At 37.1% G+C, this 27,000-nt stretch overlaps 2 protein-coding genes across 2 annotated transcripts in view; one reads left to right on the top strand and one right to left on the bottom strand.

The window, feature by feature from the left end:
- amer1 (APC membrane recruitment protein 1) overlaps positions 1 to 27,000 on the bottom strand; it is a 150,732-nt gene that overhangs the window by 91,293 nt on the left and 32,439 nt on the right. The gene's annotated exons all lie outside the window — the stretch shown is intronic.
- msna (moesin a) lies at positions 458 to 23,256 on the top strand. The gene is made up of 14 exons (XM_077241246.1): positions 458 to 873; positions 11,526 to 11,609; positions 14,392 to 14,487; positions 15,180 to 15,302; positions 15,526 to 15,677; positions 16,647 to 16,730; positions 16,852 to 16,998; positions 18,357 to 18,453; positions 18,835 to 18,998; positions 19,870 to 20,000; positions 20,084 to 20,244; positions 20,614 to 20,706; positions 21,324 to 21,551; positions 21,817 to 23,256. Exons 1-14 carry the CDS (start codon positions 862 to 864, stop codon positions 21,979 to 21,981), a joined length of 1,737 nt encoding a protein of 578 aa, XP_077097361.1. The 5' UTR covers positions 458 to 861; the 3' UTR covers positions 21,982 to 23,256.

The raw sequence follows: 27,000 nt of genomic DNA, 5'->3' as shown, positions 1-27,000 counted from the left end.
ACAAAATTGTCTAAAACTAGGCTTTAAAAGTCAAAATGAGATATTTTAAAATAATCAATAGTCATAATAAAGAAAGCCAACGTTTTTCCCTAGTCTAGTTCTACTCATTCTAAAGTTCACGCCTGCTTAACTTTTTTTCCCCAGAACAATATACTGTATAAGAAAGTGACTGTTGTTCACGAAGAGTCTCACTTCTTTAGTGTGAAAAGATTTCTCTAAAATGTATTTTTTTCCAGCTTTGAGACCAGTTAGCACGATGAAGTCCTTTCTCCATATAAAGTCTAGCTGTTCCTCAAGTGAAACGCATTTCCCGTACTAAACTCTGCCACTCAACCAGAGGAAGCCAAGACGAGGTTGGAATTTCTGGGGAAAATAACGTCACTGTTGGAATTGTGTGGGATACCCCCACCACGCATTCCCAGAGCGCGCGCGTTCGAGTCCTGGCCTCTCTCTCTCTCACACACACACACACAAAAGGCAGCAGCGTGAGCGTGCATCTCGTATAACGGGGCCTGTGCGAATCCGGGCGGAGTTTAGTCAAACGCGCTTTGCTATGCCTTCAGTGGCTGGGCTGGGTGTGGTTTTCAAAACTCAGTTCCGTTAGCAGGAAATCGACTCTAGGACCACCACCACAGTACTTCTCTGAGCGACAAAGACGCAGTGAAAAGTGTAACTTTGTCTTCGGGATCTGGAACGGATTTCAAGAGAAGCTTTTCCACACGGGCGGTGACGGTTGTTCACTCTTGCGCGTGGACATCAGCCGATGGGAAAAAGTTTGGCTTTTTGCTGACTTCATTTTATCAGTTCAGTTTGTGACACATCCGCGAGAGAAGAGACAAACAAAAAAAAAAAACAGACAAAATGCCGAAAACGGTGAGTACTCATGAGAAATGGAAGCCATTGTTTTGAGTTCGTACTGTAGCAAACAAAACTAAGAAGAGATATCAGTGTTTTTTAAAAGCTGCGCATTTTCGGTGAAACAGGAGACAGTAGCGACGCGTAGGCGCTCGAAAGGGGCGAGGATGGTCTTTCTCTTGCTGGCTTTATTGTCAGCCGGTTCCCGCGGCTGAAGAGTAGGCCATACGCAGTGCACTATTTATGGCAAGGATTTATTATTTGGACAATGATGGTCGTTCATCCGATCCGAGCGCACTAAAGAATAAATTGCTGTGTTGCAAATTAAAAAGGCGGTCTCTCTAATACTTTCGCTGTACGTTGCATTTGATAAGAAATCGTCAAAACCGGTGAAATCAGCATGTTTTTTTCTAAACCATTTAATTCTAACGGACTTATCTCTAGCAGTGGCGTTTTGTGTTGTATAGGGGCTGAACCGTTACTCGGTGACAACCTGTAACCCCCTCTCTCCCTCCCTTCTCTCTCCCCAAATCCGATTGGCTTTCCATCAAAGTTGCTTTGAATAGACCGCGTCCATCGGTGATGAGGATTTTGATTCTTCCCAGTCAATCGAATCTTTTGAATGGATTCACTGGCAGAAAGATTGTTCAGATTCGTTCACTGATTATTTAAGATGCATCATTACGCCAGTAGGTGGCAACAAGAACGTCTTTTGTGTTGCGAGTGTTACAAATTTTAACCGATTCCTCAAAGTCGTTTATTAAAGTTTGAGTCTCTCCACATCTAATAAGAGATTCAGCAAAGAGATTAAAGATCCAGTAAGTATTTAATCAACAAATGATAACAAAACAGATATACTTAAAACCGGAAACAACGACTCGTTCAGGGAAGGTTCAGTCCAACGAAGGGGCAGGCTTAAATTATCAAAAAAATGTTTAACTTCTGTGGTCATTTATGAATTGTGGTCAGCCTTCTTTAACCGTAACCACGTGGTTAAACCAAGTATTTGTTGGCCTATATTGTTCTGTTTTCTAGAACCAGTCAAGCATGAAAGAAAACCGGAGTGAATGAGAACAGTTAGTTCACTTAAAAGATTCCTTTAACCGATTCATATGTTCACTTCATTTGAAATTAAATCATGAAATCAAAATGGACAATTTGCAGTATTTATTATGAATACACGATTTATCCGTGCTATAATTATAAAAAAATATATATATTTTTTGATTAATTTGCCCTCGTTATATTTAATGTGAATAATTTACCCTTCCTCTTGCAACTTCTCTTCTCTGATGACGTGTTTACCGGCACAAGACCAGGACAGGATGTCATTTTAAAGTCAACATGAAACGGTCGTTTTAAAAAAATATTGTTGACTGGATCGTTAAGAAGTTGTAGTTTGATATTGAAGCAATCTCATGTGATTGACAAGTTGCCTCGCACCAATAAACATGTCATCAAAGAAGAGAAGAGATGTGCTGCATGAGAGAGGGCACATTATTTTGATTAAAGAATTTGAGGGCGCATGAATTAAAAAAATTATGTGCATGGATAAAACATTTATAATAAATACTGAAATATTCCATAAAAAAATCATAATTCAATGGTGAATTCAGAAAATCAGTTCATGGTGATATTAAAGCCTCGGTCCTGCCATGTAAGGGCACGTTTGGGATCTGCTTTATAAGTGATTTGGTACTTGCTTTATAAGTGATTTGGGACTAGAAATATGAGGCATGTCAGAAGCGGCTGGTCTGGCATTTTTGGAGCTCGTCTGTCACTAGGGAGGACCACACGAGCTCATGGCGCGATCTTAACAATTTTCCAAGCCAAGGCGTGGTGCTCACTCAAATAGAGAAGAAAACTGCCTTTTTTGGCTAGAGGTTACACCTCACAATTAATGAATCATTGTTTAGGTAAAGATTTTATTTAAGACCACAGACCAACAGTAGGATAGAAACACATCTTTAAGTAGCCTAAGTTTTGAGCATTTAGAATTTTTCCCCTCCGTGAAATATATTTCAGTGTTTTAGTGTCAGTAGTTAGTTAGACTAGTATTGCATGAATCATATATTACAAATATTCAAAATAACCTCTGTCAAAAAAGTACCATGGACATGTGCTATGGTCTTGGGCTTGCACCATACTATTCTTTGAAAAGTACCACATACATGCCCAAATGGCAACAATAATATTTTTTAATCAGGCTAATGAATTGAAACAAAATCTGATTCTTGGCCCTTTTTGTCCGTCCACACAGAAATCTGAGTGTTTCAATAATTAAAACATTATATAATTGATGAAGGTTATTATATATTGTTATGACCTGTTTTCACAGACAGGGCTTAGATTAAGCCAGGATTAGCCTTAGTTCAATTAGGACATTTAAGTAGCTTTTATAAATGTTCCTTAGAAAAAAAAGACATTACTGGTGTGCATCTTGAGACATTACAATGGCACTGATATATTTTAAGATATTTCAGTGCAAGTTGCTTTCGATTAAAACTGCTCAAACATGCATTTTAGTCTGGACTAGGCCTAAGCCTTGTCTGTGAAACTGGGGCTATACATTGCTCAACAGATTAGTAGTTTATACATGAGAATGTATGAATTAAAGATTCATGAGACGTTAATGCGTATGAAGCATTGTATATTATATAGGCCTACTAATAATTTTTGTTAATGTAATGCAAGTTATTAGTCATTTGAGTGCTGACATTGTGGTTAAGCTCAATTTAATTTCAAAGATTTTCTCAAAATAGCTCAATCATATCCTTACACAAATAGCTTACATGTAGTCTGTAGCTTATAGTCAGTTTCCTTTTTTATCTGTCATGTTCGGAGTGAAGGGAAACTCCGTTGGGTGTGAATATAGACGGTAACCGGATGTAATATCAGAGGGGTTCAGGCTGAAAGAACAGATTAGGGACATGACTCTATAATGAAGAGTGTCGGTGTAGTTGTACTAAATACTATTTTCTGGAATAGATGGATTTTTATGAGAGCGGAAGTCAGTCTAGTCTAGGTAAATGTGTTTCTTTTGTCATTGGGGACATCGGATACATTTTTAGAGGTTTTTGGATCTGCATATAGAATCATATTGGACTGCAAAATGAGTCAGAAACTTTTTTTGATCGTTGTTTTAGACTCCTGCCAAGTCCAAGTGTCTCTTTCCGATAATGACTCAAGGTTTCTGTGCTTAGACTGTGCTTACATCACTTCCTGTCGGAACGTTTCCTGTTCGGGGCCAGCTAGGCTTGACGCTGCCGCACAGTACCTTATTTGGAGTTTCACAGAACTACGGCGTGCGTGCACATACACCCTCACACACACAGCTTTGTGTAGTGAGCATGGGCCCCTTTTCCGCTACAGATTTCTGCTGCCCAGAATGCAGCTGTGTATCACAGCTAATATACTAAAATGGCCTCTTTTTGAATCAACACTCTCCTCGCTCTCCCTTTCCCTTCACTCACATGCATTCACTGTCACACATATGCATTTATCTCCAGTCATCAGTTCCTCTCAGTGTAATGAGTGGGAGTTTTGTGACCTCTGTAGGTTCAGGTCACAAGGGGTGTGCAGGTGAGAAGTGAGGGACTTGTAAAGGTCAACTTACCACTAGGCTAATCCATGTGCAATTATTTTTTTTAAACAGTTTTGTGTAAATGCATAGCCAGATCTGTTATTTGAATCAGACGTTTACATTACCATTTTAAAAAGTTGGTGTTGGTATGATAAAAAAAAAAAGTCTTGTTCATCAAGGCTACATTTATTTGATCAAAAATGCAGTAAAACAGTAATAATGTGAAATGTTGTTACATTTAAAATAACTGTTTTCTATGGTAATATATTCCTTTGATGACATAGCTAAATTTTCAACGGCCAGTCTTTAGTGTCACGTGAAATCCTTATATGCGTTTTGGTGCTTAAGAAACATAACGTTTTGAAAACTGTTAGATTTTTTTTTAAAGTATTCTTTGATGGATAAAATGTTCAAAAGAACAGCATTTATTTGAAAAAGAAATATTTTCTAACATTTTAAATGTCTTTATCGTCACTTATGAAAAATAAAAAGCATCCTTGCTGAATAAAAGTGGCCTAGTTACTTTACAAAACTCTTAGTGACCTCAAACATCTGAACGGTGGTGTTGTTGCAATCTGCATCTTTTTAGTGCATATTTTCTGGATCGTACTTGTTCATATTCTCTTTGCCATCCTATTGAAGTTTAGGTTTAATTCTATTGACAAAAGTACACAAATATGTTTTGGTATGCAATGTACCAAAAAGGAATCTAATGTCCAGAACATAAGTCCTCTATCTGATTTAGAACCATAGAGATGATCCAGACCCTTCTGAGATTAGTATTACAGTCAATAACGTATAAATTGTAACCTATTGACCTATTTTTTAATGTAACTGCTTAAATTATTCTTGACCTTGTTCTAAATGACCAAATCATGAATTCAGAAGGTGGTTGGAGGTCTCTGGTATGTGCAAAGTGGATGGATTAAACACACACACACACACACACACACACACACACACACACACACACACACACACACACACACACACACACACACACACACACACACTCTCTCTCAGATTAATGATCTTTAATAAGGTAAAGCTCCAGGGGGGTTTGAAGGGAAAGTTCTAGAATTTGTTGAACAGTTAACATCTCGATGAAGGAAAACTGCAGCATTGAACGACATCTCACTTCAAACCTAATGTGAGTCGAACTTTGTGTTTAAAGTAAAGCAATACAAATAATTTGTTGAATTAATAGTTAAGTTAATTTGCAAGTGGTGTTGAACTGTCACATGAAAAGCTTTGAGCAAGATGTTTTGTATAGGACTATTATGTAAATGCAAAATACTGGTGTCAGTTTTTCTCTGCATTTTATTTTTGAAGAACTTCCACTTTAGAGTAAATGAGCTGTATTCATTTACCAACAGAAGCCTTTGGTGTAGAGTTAAGGACCTTGATTATTTAATCAGCTGGAGTGTCTTCTATTTAAATGTGTGTTTGTTAGATAGCCCATTGTTAAAATGAAGACTCATTTTGATTTCAAATTCAGATCCACATTCAACCCATGTTTGAGTAAAATATGAATCAATTCGGAATTAAAAAATCTAAATGGTTGGGTTTGCCCATTTGTGACCAAAACGTGGGATGAAACAACTCAGCATCTTTTATAGTGCACCTAAGGCTGTGTGTGTTTCTATTTTATTTCAGCATTGGAACATCTGCATTCTGCATTGGAAGTTCCTGATGATATGTTTGTGTAAATGCATAGCAGTGTGTCTGTAAATCGGATTTCAAGAGGGAGATTTGACCCTGCACTGCAGTAACAAGATGCTGGTAGTTCATGTAAATATTTCTGTTCTCTGCAATATGGAAGTTCTGAATAGTTCCTTTTTAACGATTGTTCTTTAATTTCTACTATTTGCATAAATGTTGCTTATGCTGACTGTAGCAAAAAAGGTCTTGAGATAAACGTATGCCGTTTTCATAGATTTAATAAAAAAAATTTTAATTAGCACATTTTGTTTATTTTTCAACCATTTGGGGGAGAAATAAATGATGATAATCTAACTCTGATGGTGCAATAGTGCAAGTGCAGTGAAGCTATATATGTTCTTGCTTGTTTTCTTCTGTTGCATGCTACAATGGGGGGGAAAACACAAGACAATTAAGCTAATTATCGACAGCCTGTTATTGATGTCTTCATTGATCACTTTTCCGTTTTAACCATGGACAAATGTGTGGGCAGATGTGCATTACATATACAAGGTCAGATGAGGATTAACCAAAGATGCACTCAGATTCTGCGTTCTCTGTTTTTTTGAGGGGGAAGTATTGTAGAGTTGTTATCTTAAATTGCATAATCAAAGGAGGGAGAGAAACAGAGTTTGAATTTCACCACCAAGTAAGTTAGTGGTGTCAGTTAACTGGGGGTAACGGTAGAATAAACCCACAAATATACAGTCTATTAGCTTTTTATCTCCCCTCATCTGCCTGATAGAAACAGCAGCCATTTTGTCCCTGTTTGAGTGCATATTCAGGCCTACGGACTGTGTGTGTACATGGGATAAAAACACTATGAAACTTGTGCCGATTGTTCTATATTGGATTTGTCAATGAACTTGTGCCAGTTAGTTCAAATATTTGCTCTAATAGTCTTTAGTAATTAGATTTCCTGGCTGTTTTCCTGTTCTGATTTCAAGTGTTTTTGTAGGATTCATTCAGTGTGTGGGCTTGCTAATTGATATTGGTGTTTGTTTGAGAAATACGAGTCATTGTTTGCCAATGTTTGGCTCTGTCATAGCTCACGATTAGCATTTTTGTAACATGCACATTAACTGATCGCAACCCCATAGTGAGTAGCCTTGCTATCTACTGCATAGGCTGCTACCTTAAAACAGCAGCATCCTAACGGAGTGGAATCCTCACATTTTGAAACACTCTAATTAGTTTGTTATAACTCCGCATGTCACAGAAAATGCACTGCTCAAAAGAATGCAACGGTGCCTGGCTACGTTTTCAGCAGTCTTGGTTCTGGAATTATTTTGCCCATTTTATTTTTCAAAAAGTCTTCAGCAAAAAGCTATAAGCCATTAACTGAACTAACCAATTATAAGCATTACAAACTTTGATTTAAAGCAAAACATTTTTTTTTAAATCAGACATGTAAGTCAGGCTGTCAATGAGAGAGAAAACAACAATCCTGAGAAACACTGGAACTGACATAATCGAGATAAAAAGATGGATAAATATAAAACTATTGATTTAAGATTTTGACTGTTCATTGCAAAATGTGCATAGTATGCATACAAATATCAAAGTAGTTAAGGAGAATATCAGAACCTAACTGTCTGCATTCAGTTTGCTTCATGGGAGTGAACCGTCATTGCAGAGCATTTTTCACAGAATCATGGGTAATGTAGTTTTTAGTAGGAATTCCGCTGTTAAACACAATATTTGAAAAATAACTTGCAATAATGTAGGCTGATGGCTTTAACTAAAGCATAAACTATCTGATTTAAAATATTTAGCCTACACGCTATCGTTCAAAATCAAGTCCCCTTTGGAGAAAATAAATGGGATTTTTATTTTTGGAACCTAACTGTTGCGTTGCACTCTATACTGTTTGAAGTTAGTAGGTTGTTAAATCTTCTCTAATTTATTAGAGCATACTGTAATAAGCATACATACTATGCATAGCAGCACGCAAATATTGGGTAAAATAATTCTACTAATTCTATCAATGTCTTCTATATTTTTCAGCAATGAATGTAATAAAAAAAAATGTAATTCATTATCTACATTTCTATCATATCGCTAATCACCTTGGATTATTTTTTTGGAACAGGGCTATGTTTACTTTATTTTACAAATGCAAATACTATATTTAGCCTATTCTTTATTGGTTCTTTGTGTAAGTGTGAGTATTATTGTTCTGTGTATATGAGGGCGTCTGAGTAAAGGCAGGGTGATAAGAATAGAACCCCTGGCGGGTCCACTGTGAAGACCACACCCATCACACACACACTCCCTGACAAGGCAGAACTACGTATTTTAGTTCCCGTTTCATGAAGCCATGAACTATTTTTATCCTGTGAATCCACCTCATGATTAAGAGAGTCCATTAACTGACCAATATTCCGTTACACACACACACACACACACACACACACCATTAATGACAGAGAGCAAGAGTGAGATAGAGACATAGAAAGAGAAAGATATGCGTTATGTGGAGAGGCTTGTGTTTATGAAATGAACTCTCTCTCAGACCCAGAGAGGAGTGGAAGAGGAAAGAGCAGAAGAGTCATACAGTCGTTGGGAAAGCTCTGCTTGTTCTCTTTTTGTTCCAACATGCTGATGTAAGCCTGTGAAACAGCAGAACTAGGATTCTCACACACAAATGTGAAAATCACATGAATCGCCTCATACTAAAGTCATTCCTAGAGTGCTTGATAGTTACCATTCTGATTATGCAAACTCGGACTAGACACACTTAGCACACCTGGGTTTCACAACTTTCTCTTGATTCACAATTCTTTTCTGAATGCCTAATGGCCAGTTATAATATTCTGAAGCACCAAAACATCTGACATTTAATAACGATAACAGCTTAGTGTGTGGATATGACAAGATAAGGAAATGTGAATATAAAGTCTTGTGTAGAAATACAGCTTCAAAGATTAGTGTGATAGTTAAGTATGTAGATATGAGGAATGGCGTGGATATGAAGGAATTAGGAACTTTCTGGATATTTGGGAAGTTAGTAAAGTAATATGTTGTTGTAAAGCAGGCCATAAACACCATTGATATTGACCATAATTATAGATATGGCCAAATTGCTGCTCTGCTTTGTTGTTAGGATGACAAAAAGTTAGAAAACGTAACATTTTGGTTGGTCTGCCTCAGCGGTGATTTGAGAATGTCAAAATGATTAGTTTTGTGAATAAATACAAACAGGCTTTATAATTTGCAGAGGCCAAAATTGAATTTGGCGTGATGCTTCAGTTTTATCTGTGAAAGATTGTGAGGTAAGACTCATGCGCTGCTATATTCTTTTTGATGTCATATAGAACAGACTAATTTTTGCCACTTTTCACTGAAAATACTGGTCTCTGCCATAGCTATCAAGTCTCATTTGAGCTTTTCTTTGTCACGATCGAATACAGGACGCACAAGAATCAATGCCGTTTGGCTTCATTGATGTGCAAATGTATGTTGTGCTTAAAGAGTCTCAGCACATGAACAGAGGTCTGGCTCACAGACAGCTGCTAGATAAAGCAGGATAGTACGGCTGAGCTGTGCCTAAATTAAGCTATTTATCCCTTGCACACACAGTCAAAGCCGGTTAAAAGTCTTTAGTCCAGTAGAACAGCTTTATGTGAACCGCATCAATCAGACTGAAATATACATAGGTATATTGACCTATTTGTTCTATTATTGTTTTTTTTCTCCAATATTTCATAGACATTTTCACAGAAAAGTAGTTAAGAGTGAAATAAAAATAAAAACAATTGGCTGACTTTATTAGGATAATTGTGAATTAAAAGCTGCATTGTACTGAGAATGATTCCTCTGACAGATGTTATTAACCGGAGGGGGTGCTCTGATTGGTTGTTATTGTATAGTGAGAAGAAGTGAGGGTATTGCTTAGTGAGAAGTGAGGGCATTGCTTGGTGCGTGCCCATGGTTACTGGAGGTGTGGTCATCTGCATCCTGTGGGGTGGAGGTGGAGATGGGGTGAGAGAGACGAAGAAAGGGAGAGAGAGAAGAAAGGGAGGGATATCTTTTTCCATTGGTCCCTCTTGCGGTTTCCTTCTATTGTTTTTATCTTATCCAGACTTCCAGAGCTCAATCAATCATTTTAAAATAGCAAGACACACACACACACACACACACACACACACACACACACACACACACACACACACACACACACACACACACACACACACACACACACACACACACACACACACACACACACACACACTATATTCAATTCACATTTATTTGTAAAGCTCTTTTCACAATACATATAGTTTCAAAGCAGCTTTACAGAAGTAAAGCTTTGCAAAAGTAGATGTGTACATTACAATTTAGAGTGATCTGCTATCAGAGGTGACTATGACCAAGTTATTTATTTCAGAAATGTACATATACAAATCACGCAGTTAGCTAACAATGTATTCATTTAAACAATGTATTCAATGCAAAATCAATGAGCTCATTGAAGTAAAGAATACATGTTGTTAAGAAATGATTAGGATATATAGAAACATTTCGAATGGTGCATGTTTCAGAGTTTGTAATCTGAAGTCCTCGCAGGAGTTGGAGTCCTTTCGAGTCATCTCATTATACACACAAACATGCATGCTCACATACATCTAAGGACACACAGGCACATAATGCCTCTTTTAGAGTACTCTGTGATAAGCATTCAAGCTTTTTCTAGTTATTAAAGATGTTTAAGCTGTCTATCTAAAAGAGGGATGTGATTATTTGTATTGCTCATGCTTTCACATTAAATAGGAATCAATTAAACTATTGTCATTTTGTGGTGAATAAACTTGTATTTTTGTTTGAACATATTGAATGTTTTTTTATTGTATTATACACTACTGTTAAATTAGTTTTTTAGATAAAAAGTCTCTTCTCTTATACACAATAAATGCTGCATTTACTTGACCAAACATACAGTGCAAACATTAATATTGTGAATTAATGTACTGTTCTGTTTTCTATTTTAATGTTTTAAAATATAGTTTCTTCCTGTGATGGCACATAGCCATTACTCCAGTCGTGTCACGTGATCCTTCACAAATCATTCTAATATGTTGATTTGGGGATCAAGTAACATTTCTCAATTACAGTTGAAAAATGAAGTGCCGTTTAATATCTTTTCAGGATTCTTTGATGAATAGAAAGTTCAAAAGAACAGGATTTATTTGAAACACAAATCTGTTGTAACATCATAAATGTCTTTTGATCAATGTAATGCATCCTTGCTAAATTTAAAAGTATAATCCCCAAACATTTAAAGAGGAGTGTATGTGGTGGTATGCTCAATTTACTGCCTCTCTGTTGACATTTAAAGCTGTCTTTCTGTCTGCATTCATTAATGCGTATATATTTTTTTCAGATCAGTGTTCGTGTGACTACGATGGATGCCGAGCTGGAGTTTGCCATCCAACCCAGCACTACAGGGAAACAGTTATTTGACCAGGTGTGTCTGTGTGTGTGTAAACTTCTTGGTACTTTTTCTTTTTAGAATTTCTTTCTTCTTGGTAGCCCTGTCCACATTGAGATCTCATTGGTTTCAAAATCCTGCTCATTATAATTGTACATTAAATGTCTGTGAATATTTCACTTTCAGTTCTGAACAGACAAATCTACTGGCAGTGGAAACTAGGTTAAGACAGCGTCAGATAAGCTGTGTGTTTAGTTTAAGGAATAAAAATCCGTCTCGTGAGGGAATTCTTCCTTCATCCACCCTTCCTCTTTCTGACTCTGCTTCTTCCTCAGGCTGCAATTCTGTACAATCCCTTCTTCCTCACTCTTAGTCACTCTGTCCATCACATCCATGAAGTCACTCTTTCTTAAACTTGATAATGGGCTGCTTTGTTCCTGAGCAACCTTTCATTTCTCTCTCTCTCTCACACTCACACTCTCTCTCTCACACACACACACACACACACACACACACACACACACACACACACACACACACACACACACACACACACACACACACACACACACACACACACACACACACAGAGAGAGAGCATTCATTCTTGAGGCAGTTGTGTTGGTTGTTGAGTCCTATTATTATTATTTTTTAGCAGGATTTAGTCTTCAGTTCGAGCGGAGGGTTTGGGATTAGAAGGATTCAGGTTGACATGATAACAGATCTTTAGAAGTCAATACCAGTACCACTGAAAATCATCTATCATGCGACAGCACAAAAAAATAAATATATTTTACATTTAATTAAATGTAAATTAAAACAGATAAATAAAAATTACACCAATGGCCTTCAAGTGTATTTCAATTATTTTTTTAGTTTCTCAATTATTACATTTTAGTGGTCGGCCAAGTATTTAATCAAGACAAATTAACAGTCAGCAATAAAGGTCTATTAGGCTGCATGTACATTGCCTAGTGCACAAATTCAATATTTTTACATACATCTAATAATTTGTCCCATCTGTTTACATTCTCTTAAGGCTGACTGTATGCTGCCATTCAAAAGTTTGGGGTCAGTAAGGTTTTTCATTTAAAGGAATTAATACTTTTGTTGTGTGTATTTACATTATTATGTCGCCAAAATACCCATTTCATCCAAAAAGTGAATGAGTGTTGAAAGCAACAGCCTATCGGTCAGTCAGAACACTGATAAGAAATTGAGATTAGACTTTTACTGCAGAATTACTTCTACTTTGCAGAATACTTGCTAAATTACTGGTCTGGTATTTTTTTTGAAAATCCCTAGTCTGTGGTGCTTTAGTGTGTGGTTGTTTTTAATATAAGTGAATGTGTATCCAACTTTCTGCTACTAACCATCCAGCAGTGCAGACAGCATGACGTTATATTCAAAAGAGAGAGAAAGAAGCGTCATTTTGTTTACAAATCATATATAAACACAGCTGCCTCCTCCATTATTTTCTCTTTCTCCACATTTACTCGTCACTCTCATCTCTCATTCTCTTTCTTTCTCTGTCTCTGTTTAACTTGCATCATTTTCAGACACAATACAGTTTGATCGGTCCAGTAGTGAGCCAGCACCTCACATTTTCCATTGCTCTCGGTCTCACACACCCTCTTGACCGGAAATAACCGTGGCTTCTCTGCATATGTCATCACATTCATAGCATCTCTTGAGCATCTAACTCCTGCTTTAAAGCTTAATACACATGGCAGTGATTATTTGGCCTCCTGAACATTTTGCCTCCTGGAGGTACTGGTGGTTTTTACTGAAGGTTAAATCTGATACGTTATTAAAGTTTAACTCCATGTGAACTGGAAGTTGCAACCAACTTTACTTTACAAGGGTAACGGAATATTGAAGAGATGGCAGGGTTTTATTGTATCTCTCAGCGGAAGCAGATAGTTTACCACAAGACTAGTAATGTGCGCTAATAAAGTATTTCATGACTACTTTAAGGATTGTAAAACTAGTACACTGATTTTTTTTTTATTTAGTTTTTTTATTTTATAAAACTTAACTAATTAAAAGTGCATTACAATTCTTGTGATCCCCACACACACCACACACATTCACTTATCAGCAGAATACAGTTGACAGTCCTGTATTTGAGTCCTGAGTATGGGTGTGTTCTCACACAGTTCAGTTTTTTTACGTGACAACTGCATTTTATAATTGAACACGCACCCATAAGTTTTCAGTACTCAAAACCACATTCTCGTAAAGCCTGCGCCGTGTGAACAGTGCAAGAGAGCCACTTTGCGCTGCACAGACATGTGTCTACTGTGTGTTGCTGGTTTTGCTTTTGGTAATTTGCAGAGATGGAGAAATGAGCTGTGTGTCATCTGAAAGTTTTAGATCCAGTCACTGTTCTGCTCCTGCCAGTTTTGTTATGGGCGACTCAAATGCTCCACTCTCTAGCCAGACATAAAAGCTTCTTTCGGGCAATGAAGATTTGACATATGAAATTGCAAAAGTGATAAGACTTTTCAGGTTAAGGATGTCACTATCTATGTTATTACTTGATTCATTGGCGCTATGGTTAATGGCAAGAGAATCGAGACGCTACCGCAAGTTGCTATTTGAATGGGACATTTTGAGACTCACACCTGTAAGTAAATGCGGTTGTCAATCCCAAAAACTGAATGTAGCCTTTTTCAGGTCTCTCTATTACAGTAAGCTAGATATACCTGTCTTCTCTTTTCCACATCCTATGAACTTATAAAATCTTTGAGTGGATGCACATACAGTACTATGGGTGTGCAAAAATGCTATTTTATTTAATATGTCTGTTTTGTAGGTTGTGAAAACTATCGGATTAAGGGAGGTGTGGTTTTTTGGACTGCAATACCAGGACACCAAAGGCTTTTCCACCTGGCTTAAACTCAACAAGAAGGTATGTGTTTATGCATATAGCTGCTTTTTAGTGTCCCATTAGCACCGGGGTTCATTTTATGCATCTATATATTTTTTGTCATGTTTTTTTTTTCTTACGAAAATGTCAGGATTTCATTGTCATTTTCATTTGTTAATTTTACTCTGATTTGATTATAAGTTTAGTCTACAAAAATAACATTTAGGTTGATCCTAATGTGCATGCATTTTGAAAATGTGTCAGTGTAACAGGCCAAACTTTCCAAAAAAATGAATGTAAAAAAAAAAAATGTTTAACCATCTTCAACATTTATCAACATTAAAAAATTACAACATCTGCCCTTGCTGTTTACATTAGCTCATAAAATGCAGTATATAATAGGCTTACTGAAGAATGTTAGTTTGAAGATTTCCAAAGGATGAATACTTCACAACAGTGTTTTAGAGACTGCTTACGTGTAGACCATTGTTATTCAAAAATGCATGCTCTAATTACATTTTAATTTAAAAAAAAGTTTCATTCTCATCATTATCGTTGACAAAAAAAGTTGCAGCTTTTCAGAATTCCAAATTTCTTAGTAATGCTGCATATCTCAATCATTTTACCCTGTGTGTTTCAAAGAAAGTGTCATCAATAAATAATGACATGGAACAGGCAGGTGGAATAAATTACTGAAAACCAAAAGTGATTCTTGTTTATTCCTTGTTGTCTAGGTCACAGCTCAAGACGTCCGCAAGGAGAGTCCTTTGCTGTTTAAATTCAGAGGAAAGTTTTACCCTGAAGACGTTTCTGAGGAGCTGATTCAAGAGGCGACTCAAAGACTCTTCTTCCTTCAGGTGTGTGTGTGTGTGTGTGTCTCTCTATACATGTCTGTACTGTGTTGGGAAGGTTAAACATATGACACAGAATGCATGTCAATTAGAGTGGATGGAAATGAATGCTGGGTCTTGTAAAGTGATATTGCTCAATCTGGTGGTCAGTGAAGAAATTGTACCGGCAGATCTACTTACAGTATCGGCCAACATTAAAGCATTCATTCCCGTTGTTGGTTTGTTTAAGGTGAAAGAGGGGATCCTGAACGATGATATCTACTGCCCCCCGGAGACTGCAGTGTTGCTGGCGTCTTATGCAGTGCAGGCCAAATACGCTGACTACAACAAAGATCTTCACACTCCTGGATACCTGTCCAGTGAGAAACTGCTCCCACAGAGGTGTGTATACCAAGATATTTTAGTACCAGTGGCGACTGGTGCTTGAAGCACAGATGATTGACAGGAGGCGTATTCTGATCTGTTTTCTTATTAGGTGTATGAGTGTTTCTCCAAAGCATCACTTAGCCTGAAATGATTTAATAAAAGGAATCAGTAAAGTTTTGAAATGTATTATATTGACAGTATGGTGAACTGTACAATATTTACAAATGGCAATAGACATCATTGTTTAATAACTGTTCATCAATTATGAAATTGGTAATTGCTCTGGAGAAAACAGTGATGTCTTCGTCCAGCTCAGTTCAGTTCTCAATCAACAGTGTCAGTGCAGTAAAGTGAAACTAAAATGTCAAGAATATTAAAATTAAAGACTATAATTCACCAATATATTGAAATGCACTAAGAGTGATGTATAATAACTTATTTGTACTAGGGCTGCAATAACTAAAATCTGTAATGAAGATAGCTGACAATTAATTTTTTGTAACTTTTACAGTGATAAAAGTTTTTCTGTGAGAAAATGTATTTTAAAAAAATGACCATAGTCTTGTGTAGCCTTAAAGCAATAGACATATTCAGAGTAGTGGCATATTTAATTTGACAGGAATGAAAACAATTTTGTGAAGGATAGAGTGCTGTTCGTTCGATGTATTGTACTGTTGTTTAACAACAATCCGACTGTTCAGCTGTTGCAAAAAATAATTTCAGCTGACAAAAACTCTGTAAAACAGTTTTAAAAGTTGTGAGTTGTGAAAATCAAGGAGATTTATACAGTGTGTGCCATTGTAAAGACTGTACGTCTATCCCTCACAGCTTTGTTTTCATCTGTGTTAAATTCAATATGGCGTATAACCTGATAAGGTATATCACTCAGTACTTAATGTTTTGTTTAGAAAGTATCAGCCAAAGAACATGTTAAGAACACGTTTGAGATTCTAAATGTGAGCGTGTGTAATCTTTTCTCTACAGAGTTCTGGAACAGCACAAGCTGAATAAGGAGCAATGGGAGGAAAGAATTCAGGTCTGGCATGAGGAGCACAAGGGCATGTTGAGGTACAGCCAATGGAATCCGCTCTTGCTTTTTTTTCTTCTGTTTTATCGCTGACTGCAGTGACCCTGTCAATCACACACACCAGACAGAGTGATAATGTGTATCTGTGTGTGTGTGTTTCAGAGAGGACTCGATGATGGAGTATCTGAAGATAGCTCAGGATCTGGAGATGTACGGTGTGAATTACTTCAGTATTAAGAATAAGAAAGGATCAGAGCTGTGGCTGGGTGTGGACGCCCTGGGACTCAACATCTACGAGCAGACTGACAAGTACTGATACATTTAATAATCATAAACTAATGAATGGCTTTGAAACGTGTCATATATATGTGGTAAAAAAATAAAAGTAAAAATAAAAGTTTTTTTTAAAGAAATTAATACTTTTATTCAGCAAAGGTGCATTTGATTTGAACAAAAGGGACAGTAAAGACATATTATATTAAAATAAATGCTGCAGAAAATGTGCATGTAAAAGTTTGGGGTAGTTTTTCTAAAGAAATTAATACTTTTATTTAGAAGAGAATGCATTAAATTGATCAAAAGTAAGAATTATTTTAATCTATTTTAAGCAGAACAACCATTTTATACATAGATAATAATAAATGTTTCTTGAGCATCAAATCAGCTTATAATGATTTCTGAAGGATAATGTGATACTGAAGATGAAGAAATGATGCTGAAAATTCAGCTTTGATCACAGGAATAAGTTACGTTTTAAAATATATTCAAATATATATTTTTAAACCGTTATTTTAAATTGTAATAATATTTCAAAATATTATATTTTTAATCATGTAGACTTTCAAAAATCGTTAACACTTTACAATAAGGTTTCATTAGTTAGCATTAGTTAACTACTTTAGCTAACATGAACTAAGAATGAACTATCTCCACAGCATTTATTAATCTTAGTTACTGTTCATTTTTACATTTATTAATACATTATTAAAAGAAAAAGTTGTATTCCACATGAATGCGCTATGAACTAACATAAACAAACAATGAACGGCTTCATTTTTCTTAACTAACATTAACAAATATGAATAAATACTGTAATAAATGTATTGCTCATTGCTAGTTCATGTTAGTATTAATACATTAACTAATTTTAACAAATGAGACCTTACTGTAAAGTTACCAACAAATCTAACAGACCCCAAAACTTTGAACAGTAGTGTCAGTGATTTAATTGTAAACATATAATTTAATAAATAATTAATAATTGTTACATTTTATATAGCGCTTTTCTGGGTACTCAAAGCGCTTTACATATAGGGGGGAATTTCCTAAACCACCACCAATAATTTAAAAAATATATTATTATATTTAATTTGAATGCTTATTACAAAATCACACAAGTTACAGTCTTAAACTGTATTGTATTAGATATTTTCTAAATGTTATTAACATGAGCTTTTACTTCAGCAAAAAGTACAATCAATAACAAATAAAACGAGCCGCATAATGTTTACTTTGTCCTCACGAGCTTGACATCCATTGTTTTAGTTTAGCGCTTGCTTTCACTGACCATAAAAAAAAAAAAGGTTTCTGGCATCTTGTACCCTATTTATAGAAAATTATATTTATTACTGTGCCAAAAAACTGACTCCCATCTTCTCTCTTTTCAGGATGACACCTAAAATTGGTTTCCCCTGGAGTGAGATCAGGAACATTTCTTTTAACGATAAGAAATTTGTCATCAAACCCATTGATAAAAAAGCTCCGGTATGTCAAACATGATTTTGCTGCTGTCCGATTTATCACAGTTTCTGTCCAAATTTTCTGCAAACAGGGTTTAGACAATAGCAACGCTGTTGCTGCAAAGCAGTGAAGTGTTGTAATGTTTCATGAGAGATTTGAGGATTGTGAAATCACAGTATACACCAAAGACTTTCCATTGAAGCTGCACGTTTCTCTGTTACACAATCACGGATGCGAATAAGAGATTAGATGTGGACATGTCTCCTTTTTATTTCATTCTTCAGTATTTCCTGTAGCTCCTGATGCCCCTAGCTTTCTTTGGCTCTGTTCCTAAACTTGGGGAGCTTTTTATGTATGCAGCATTTTAAGACATAGGCATATAATGTTTTCTCTTTTTCCCCACAGGACTTTGTGTTCTATGCCCAGCGTTTACGCATTAATAAGAGGATTCTGGCTCTGTGCATGGGGAACCATGAGCTTTATATGAGACGTCGTAAACCTGACACCATCGAGGTCCAGCAGATGAAGGCACAGGCCAAGGAGGAGAAAAACCACAAGAAGATGGAAAGGTGAGAGGAAACAGGATAGACAGAGTAACACCACACAGAGGCTCTGATTTCAATCTGGATTGTGATCATTTCAGTGGTGATTTGGATTCTTTCCAGTGACTCAAATATTTTGGTTCTGCTCAACGAAAGAATTTCAGATGTGTCCACTGATTCATTCACTGTATGTTACAATTTTACACCAATAGGTGGCAACCAGTTAATGTGTTTTTTCCTATTATAATTAACTGGATCATTGATTCAACTGATTGATTCACAAACTCTGTCATTCTAGACTGAATTAAGTCATTGTTTTTATTAAAATTTTTACACATGTATAAATTTCTTTTCTTGTTGAATAATATTGACTTGATTTACTAAATTAACACAAATTCCTTGTTCACAAACTATTTTAGTTTCTTACTGTTTTTATGGAACTTTTTGTTATAAATGAAAGGGTGTTACATAACATCTGTTTAGAATAGTAATAATAAAAAGTAAATTAATTAATGAATAAGTAAGTAAACATAAATAAGAATGAATTAAAAATAATCATGAAGAAAAATTTAAATGTCATGTTGTTCCAAACCTGTATGAGTTTCTTTCCTCTGCTGAACTGAAAAAGAAGATATTTAGATGAATGTTGGTAGCCAGACAGTTGACGGTAGCCACTGACTTCCATAGTATTTTGTGTGTTCATTTGATAAATTGATGGTTGTATGTTTATTTTAGTTAATTGTTCACAATGACTTCTAATTGTTCAGATGCTTCTAATGCATCTGTCTGTTTGTGTGTTACACACACACACACACACACACACACACACACACACACACACACACACACACACACACACACACACACACACACACTCAATCACACACTAATGTTGCAGGGCCTTGTTGGAAGATGAACGTAAGAAGAGAGAGCAGGCTGAAAAGGAAAAAGAAAAGATTGAAAAAGAAAAAGAAGAGCTGATGGAGAGACTCAAAGTGATAGAGGAACAGACGAAAAAAGCTCAGCTTGGTGAGATGGGGTGAAATTTGCTATTTCTAATCTTTCATTTATTCATTGATGATCAACATTCCTTCATTATTGTGTGTGTGCAGAGCTGGAGGAGCAGACCCGCAGGGCGCTGGAGTTGGATCAGGAGCGTAAACGCGCTCAGGAGGAGGCCGAGCGCCTGGAACGAGAGCGCCGTCTGGCAGAGGAGGCCAAAACCACTCTGCTGCAGCAATCTGAGAGTCAGATGAAGAACCAGGAGCATCTGGTCAGTTACTGTGTCAACCAAGCTACACACTGCCAGCCACCGTGGCAGCACAATTCTAGTCACTATGACAACCTCACAATATCACCTACACAACCCATGCAGTCTGTTACAGTTGTAACCACGGTAACCAAACTACAATTCTGAAGTTTCCATGAGAACTAAACTTCATCCAACCACAGAGTGCAGGAAACCCACAGTTAAATCTGTTCCCATGCAACTCTGAGGACCTGTTTACACTAGTGCTTTTTTGTTTTAAAACGCATAACATTTGCTACGGTTACGCCTGGCGTACACACTGCTCTGGAGTTTTCAAACAGGTAAACTGGCCTGTTGATATATATGTGTGTGTGTGTGTGTGTGTGTGTACAGGCCACTGAACTGGCAGAGTTGACCTCTAAGATCTCCTTGCTTGAAGATGCCAAAAAGAAGAAAGAGGAAGAAGCATCAGAGTGGCAAATGAAGGTAAACATGATAAATTGCTTACTGTCCATCCATCCAGAAAAATTATTAACAGTCATTGATGTTAGGACAAAAATGAAAGGGGTCATGATTAGCCCTCTGTTTTAAAACGCTCTGTTTGAAGGGGTGTGTCTGCTGTGAGACTTCAGTGTAAACGCCCACTGCTGTGATTGGCTGACATTTTTGCTTATGAAATAAGTATTACATGTGGAACCCTCTCGAATTCTTTTACTATGCGTTTTACAATTACAACTGTCGTGATTACCAAATCGGGAAAAGTGTTGATTATAGCGATATATTTAGATCTATTCCCATCACATGAAAGGTTGCATCGATGAGCATTGGGCCAGATGATTGATCGAATGATGAATGCAGTGATACCATCATTGCAATGGGATTTCTGCACTCTCACGAATGCTTTCACCATAAATAATGCAAACATGATGTAAAAACAGTAGGAGCTTGGTAGTGCAGTGAAACAGCATAATTGATTACATAATGGGAGTTTTGGCAAGTGTCCAGATAAACTCGCGCTGTATATAATTGATAATTAATTGATCATTTCCAAAATAACATCATGGCTTGAATTTTGTGAGTTAATGTAGTGCTGTCTTATCCAGGCCACTCAGGTGCAGGAGGACCTGGAAAAGACTAAAGAGGAGCTGAAGAACAAAGTAATATCAACCCATGTCCAAGAGCCAGTGCACAGCGAAAATGACAACGATGAGGATGACAGCAGTGCAGAGGCCTCCGCCGAACTCACCTCCGCAGCAGCTTATAAAGACAGGAGTGAGGAGGAGCGCATGACGGAGGCTGATAAAAACGAACGAGTGCAGAAACATCTGCTGGTGAGAGAACTAATTCACTAACACTATTTAAATGGATAGTTTTTTTTATTTATTTTTTTACTTTTATCATTTACTCACCGTCATGTCATTCCAAACTGGTTTGACGTTTGTGTTTGCAAGGAGTGCAAAAGGAGTTATCTTGCAAAATGTCCAAACGGCACTTTTTCACTACAGTAAAAAGTGGACTGCATACAATAAAGGCTTTAGCAGAGTAAATTTACTTTCAAGCGAAAACATTTTTTCAAAAGTCTCCTTTTTTCCACAGGCTCTTACTTCTGAGCTTGCTAACGCTCGTGATGACACCAAGAAGACCCAGAACGACATGATCCACGCAGAGAACGTACGAGCAGGACGCGACAAATACAAAACGCTTCGTCAGATCCGCTCTGGAAACACCAAACAGCGAATCGACGAGTTCGAGTGCATGTAAATGTACCAGTCAGCCAACAGGGGGAGCTACAGCCTGCCTTTTGCATCATGCCTGCAGAGGAACTACAGTACCAACAATTCACCACTCCAAGACAAAATAATGCCAAATATAGAATAATGATGCACAATTCAAAAATCCCTTTAATTCAGGAGTGTTGTTTGGGTTACTGCATTATGATAAGGGAGATTTATTTTTTTGGTTTGTGTTTTGACCTAGATGTAGCTTTTTTTATATTGGAAAACGGTAACAGTTTGCTGAATAACTGAACTAAAGGGTTTTTATTCTGTAAAACCAGGATTTCAGTAGGAATTGTTTTTTTCTAGTGTTATGATAAACTCCGAAAGCACTCCAGAGAGACATGTCAGTGTGCCAAGACTGTAATTCAGATCAGTAGAGTTGATATCAAACTGCACAGTGCCATTGTGATGGTGCAATAGCCCAGCTATTGCTATAACATTGTATTTATGTGCCTTTCTAATAAAACAACTACAGTATAGATTAAAATGCATGCCTAAGATCATGGCTACCTGCTCCCCATCAACCACTCTGCCAACACCGGCAGCCCACAAGAGCAAAAAGTGTTTGTGTGTGTGTGTGTGTGTGGTGTGTGTGAGAGAGTGAGATCCCTGTTGATAATTCCTTTAGTTTTAGTTTCTCACTGCTGCAGGTTTGTGGCCCCTCCCTGTTTGTGCCTTTTTACTGAAGAGAAAAGAAAGAGAAAATATCAAACTGTATTTCTAGTTTAGGATTTTAATCCCATTCTTATTTTAAGCTTTTTTTCTCTTTTTTTTTTAATAAAAGAGACCTTTGTTTTTGAGGCATTTGAACTTTTTCGCAGTATTATTTTGAAGGATCCTTAAATGACACTTAAAAAGCATCTTCTGGGATAATTTTTTCCCCCTTTATTCCTGAACAGTATTTACCCAGAGTGTACACCATTTTAAGTAGCCCTGCACTTGTAGGCAGTGCCTTAGTTGTTTTTGAGGTCTATATTATTTTTATTCATGTGGCAATATGCTGCACTGAAGCAATATGACATGTCCCCAGCTGCTTTGGAAGAATTCTTCATTCTGATCTTACACTTAGATAATCTAAATTGTTTTGATATATAATAAAATGGATCTCGTGATAAATATGAAGTTTGTTCTTAATTCTACAACTCTCTTGTTACCTAGGTGATTTCTCACCCTTAGGTTTTTTTGGCAACCAATCACAGAAAAGATTGCTGCTTAAAATGTTTCCATTGCAACTGTCAATAAAATATTAAAAACGTCACCAATGCACTGGCTAGTTTTGTTCTTGCAGCATTCTTCTGCCTCATTTGGGATACCTGTTTTGTGATGGCCTGCACACATTATTATAGACCGAGAGGAATATCTCTATTAAACAATGATAATATATTCAGAAAATACACGTGAGTTTAGAATGGATCACTGTTGCATTATGCTATGATAAAGATTTCAGACAGCAAAAATGTGTCCTCCAGCGATTAAGATGTGTTTTTTGGTGATTACACATGGTCACCGCTAAAAGGTGGAAACTGGGAATTTGCTCTAAAGTGCTGTAAGGAACACCCATCAGCCCAATGGCGGAATCCAATGGCGTGGGTGAAGGTATTCAGCGTTTAGGTCTGTTCTATTTCGTTCTTCCTAAACGCCAGAGGCAGTGCTTCACACTGGATACTATCTCTCATTGCAATGCATAGGCAGAGAATGTCTAATAAGGGGATAATTTGCAGTCTGGTTACTTCCGGTTTCTGGACTGGCTGCAGTAACACGTGTATAGAGAAATAAAGATAAGAGAAATGACTGGTACAGGCGTCTTTATTCCACGTTGTACACACATCATATCTACATTACAACTTCTCTCCTTAGCAAATGCACTTCATCTTATACAACACATTACTGCCACCTGCTGGAGTCAATCAGGACTCTTCATATAACAGCTGTACTCATTACATCTCTTTTCCTTTTTTTAAAATATTACATAGAAATTTCACATAATTACCAACACTTTACCTTACTTTACACTTCACCTTATTCTGCTCTAAAAAATGGGCGCCGCCATGACGACGACTCCGGTTGCCTACTTCCGGTTCGTACTGTATTAGCAGTGAGAGAATGAGTTCAGGCTCTACTCGTGCTGTTGTTGGTTGTTTTAACAATTCAAATAAGATTAAAAAAAAAAACTTTTTAGAAACTGGGTGCTTTGAGCATAAGATAAAAAGTAGAGAATGCATGTCCGGTTCGTATCAGCTACATTCAATGCCAGAGAGTAGACGTTTTTGGTTAGCTGCACTAAAACTGAAGCATCCAACGAAAAAGGTGTAAGGATAAGCATACGTGTATGTAATAGCCTACAGTGAGCTTGATATTTATAATTTTCCTTACCACGTTCAAATAATGTGCAGGATGACATAGCACATCTCTGAAAATTCTTGAGTCATGCACAGATCCCTGCCATATTTGTGATATGGAACATAGTCACACACCATCTAAGAGATTTTAGTCAGTCAACTGCCTTTTTAAAATTTGATATAATACTAATCAGGATAAGAATCGCAATAGTAACTTGCCTGCACTGTAATTAAAGCCCGATTCCGACGAGTCGAACATTTATGCGTTTCCTACAAATTAATGATGTAAACGACATCCTCACGAGCCATGAGAAAAATGACATCTCTCAAAAAGTACACTATCGCGCTGCGCTAAAAGACTTCCCGTATCAGCTCCGCTTAAAAAGCCGCGATCTAATCCATGAAATAAGCCTGCTCGCGAGCAGGTCCAAGCTGGCGCACCTGTTGCTATGACAGCAAGTCCAGGATGAGCGTCGAAGAACCAAACAATCCAAGATCATGCCAAATCGCCAACAATCAAATCCAGCTAACTGAGTTAGCGACGTACGAAGAACAGGTCCCTGCAGTGTAAATGTGGCCTTATTTTGAATCAACTGAATGAATCAACTCAATTGAATCAACAATGAACTGTCAACTTACTGTGAAGTTGCTTTGAAACAATATGTATTGTATAAAGTGCTATATAAACAAACATGACTTTGAACACATTGAACAAGCAACTTACAGTAAAGTAAAGTAGCCTACTTACAGTTAATTGTTATCCAGCTTCAGACTGCAGTGTTTGTGATGATGCATGGTAATGTAATTTTTTGTCATTGTATCTGGTCCTAATTCTATATAAACAAACACCTGTCATCAAAACTAATGTGCAACCGCATCAATTCTTACAGCTAATATGAGAACACAAGAGCTAAAACTAAAACTATCATTCTCCCCAGAAAAAAATAACTAAGCTAAGAATGAATAATCTGAAAATGCCTTTACCTTTTAACTGGCAATTATAAAAAAGGAAAAACTGATAAGACTCTTTAACCTAAAAGTTTTAGTTCACCCGTTAATTAAAAAATGAGTAAATTATCTTAAAATATTAGTAATTCTTGGGTGAACTAAACCTTTTACCTGTGGAGATATTCCTAAAATGTATGAAATAAGGGTATGGCCACAAAACCATCCCTATGAGGTAAAACAACACATTTTTGGACAAGCTCTGAAGCTTTAACAAACTTGAATATATCCAATGTTTCTGACATAGTATGGATATTCAGATAGTCAGAAATGAATGGGAAAGTGAAGAACAAAGACTTCTCTGAAAATTCTTTGTACACAACGCAGACTCCATCACTGCATTCCACAATGTTATGTATCATGCAAATCTCTTTTCCAATGACAAAGACATTATTCCCGGTTGAAACCTTTAACAGTCCACTTGTCACAGGCCATCTCACCATACTGTGCTTTCACTGACAATCCATCTACAAGCGGCCCAACAAAGTGCTGTTTTTTAAAAGAGGCACCATTTAAAGGAGTGTCAGTAATTCTCATCTCAGACAGTCAACGGATAATTTGGGCAAGAGGAAAGTCTGGTTTTCTGACAAGCCGTTTTAGTTTGTGTAGGTAACTTTCATAGGGAAATGCAGAAAATGAGTCAAGACAACCATGTTGTTGTACTTCATCTGCCAGATGGACCAAAGTATGTACATTATACACAAGTTGATCTTTGCCATATATTTCCCCAAAGTGTGAAACAAAAGATCTAAGCAAGGTGCGAGCATACTGTGTGTGGCAGGATAGTCTAGGACTTACTAAAATAACAATACCAGAGAAGAGTAGCATGAAATTGTTGTACATATTTCGGTCCAGAAAGGTACTTAATACTACAGGTCTTCCAGCGATCTAATTCCCTCAGCGATCTGGGCTTTCGAGCAAACTCCACAGGAATATAGGGACGCATTTCTACCCGTTTAGCGGACATTCTTTCAATTATGTTTGCAGGTACTCTGAAATTCAGAGGACCCCTGAGCCAAATGTTCAACAAACGCCTAACCACACCTAAACAAACCAAATGCATATAATCTAGAGGGAATTGTGAAACCATGCCAACACTACTGCCATAAAATGGATGTGGCCCCTCATGATGATGAACCTCATTAATCATTCTTTCAAATGTATCATCTGTCCTTAGAGCATAGTCTGTACATGGGTATGTCATGCGTCTGTTAAAGGTTGTATCAGTGATTTCTGGCCCAAAAATAAATGTCTAATCTTTCCTAACGATCCGCTAGCTGCCCGCCCCATAAGCATGCCGTCCAAAAACCGCGTCTCTGTAGGCAGCCTAGGCTCTGAGATCTGCACACAAAAACAAATGGGTACAACCACCACTCAAAACCAAAATAAACAGTGTTCCAACCAATCACTGACAGGGGCGGGTGTTCCTCCGATTTCGCATCCAGCCGTGCACGAGCGCAAAACCTCACAACACCCGCCCCTGTCAGTGATTGGTTGGAACACTGTTTATTTTGGTTTTGAGTGGTGGTTGTACACATTTGTTTTTGTGTGCAGATCTCAGAGCCTAGGCTGCCTACAGAGACGCGGTTTTTGGACGGCATGCTTATGGGGCGGGCAGCTAGCGAATCGTTAGGAAAGATTAGACATTTATTTTTGGG

The sequence above is a fragment of the Siphateles boraxobius genome, unplaced genomic scaffold, assembly GCF_051911475.1.
Source record: "Siphateles boraxobius isolate OS27281-9 unplaced genomic scaffold, OSU_SipBor_1 24, whole genome shotgun sequence".
Classification (NCBI taxonomy): domain Eukaryota; kingdom Metazoa; phylum Chordata; class Actinopteri; order Cypriniformes; family Leuciscidae; genus Siphateles; species Siphateles boraxobius.
The sequence above is the reverse complement of the archived record's forward strand: the minus strand, read 5'-3'. Positions and strand labels throughout refer to the sequence as shown.

What these genes read in the sequence shown, in the direction of transcription:
- msna (XM_077241246.1), top strand. An exon ending in GAGCACAAGGGCATGTTGAG is followed by an intron (nt 16,731 to 16,851) that starts GTACAGCCAATG and finishes TGTGTGTTTCAG; the next exon opens with AGAGGACTCGATGATGGAGT. An exon ending in AACCACAAGAAGATGGAAAG is followed by an intron (nt 18,999 to 19,869) that starts GTGAGAGGAAAC and finishes CTAATGTTGCAG; the next exon opens with GGCCTTGTTGGAAGATGAAC.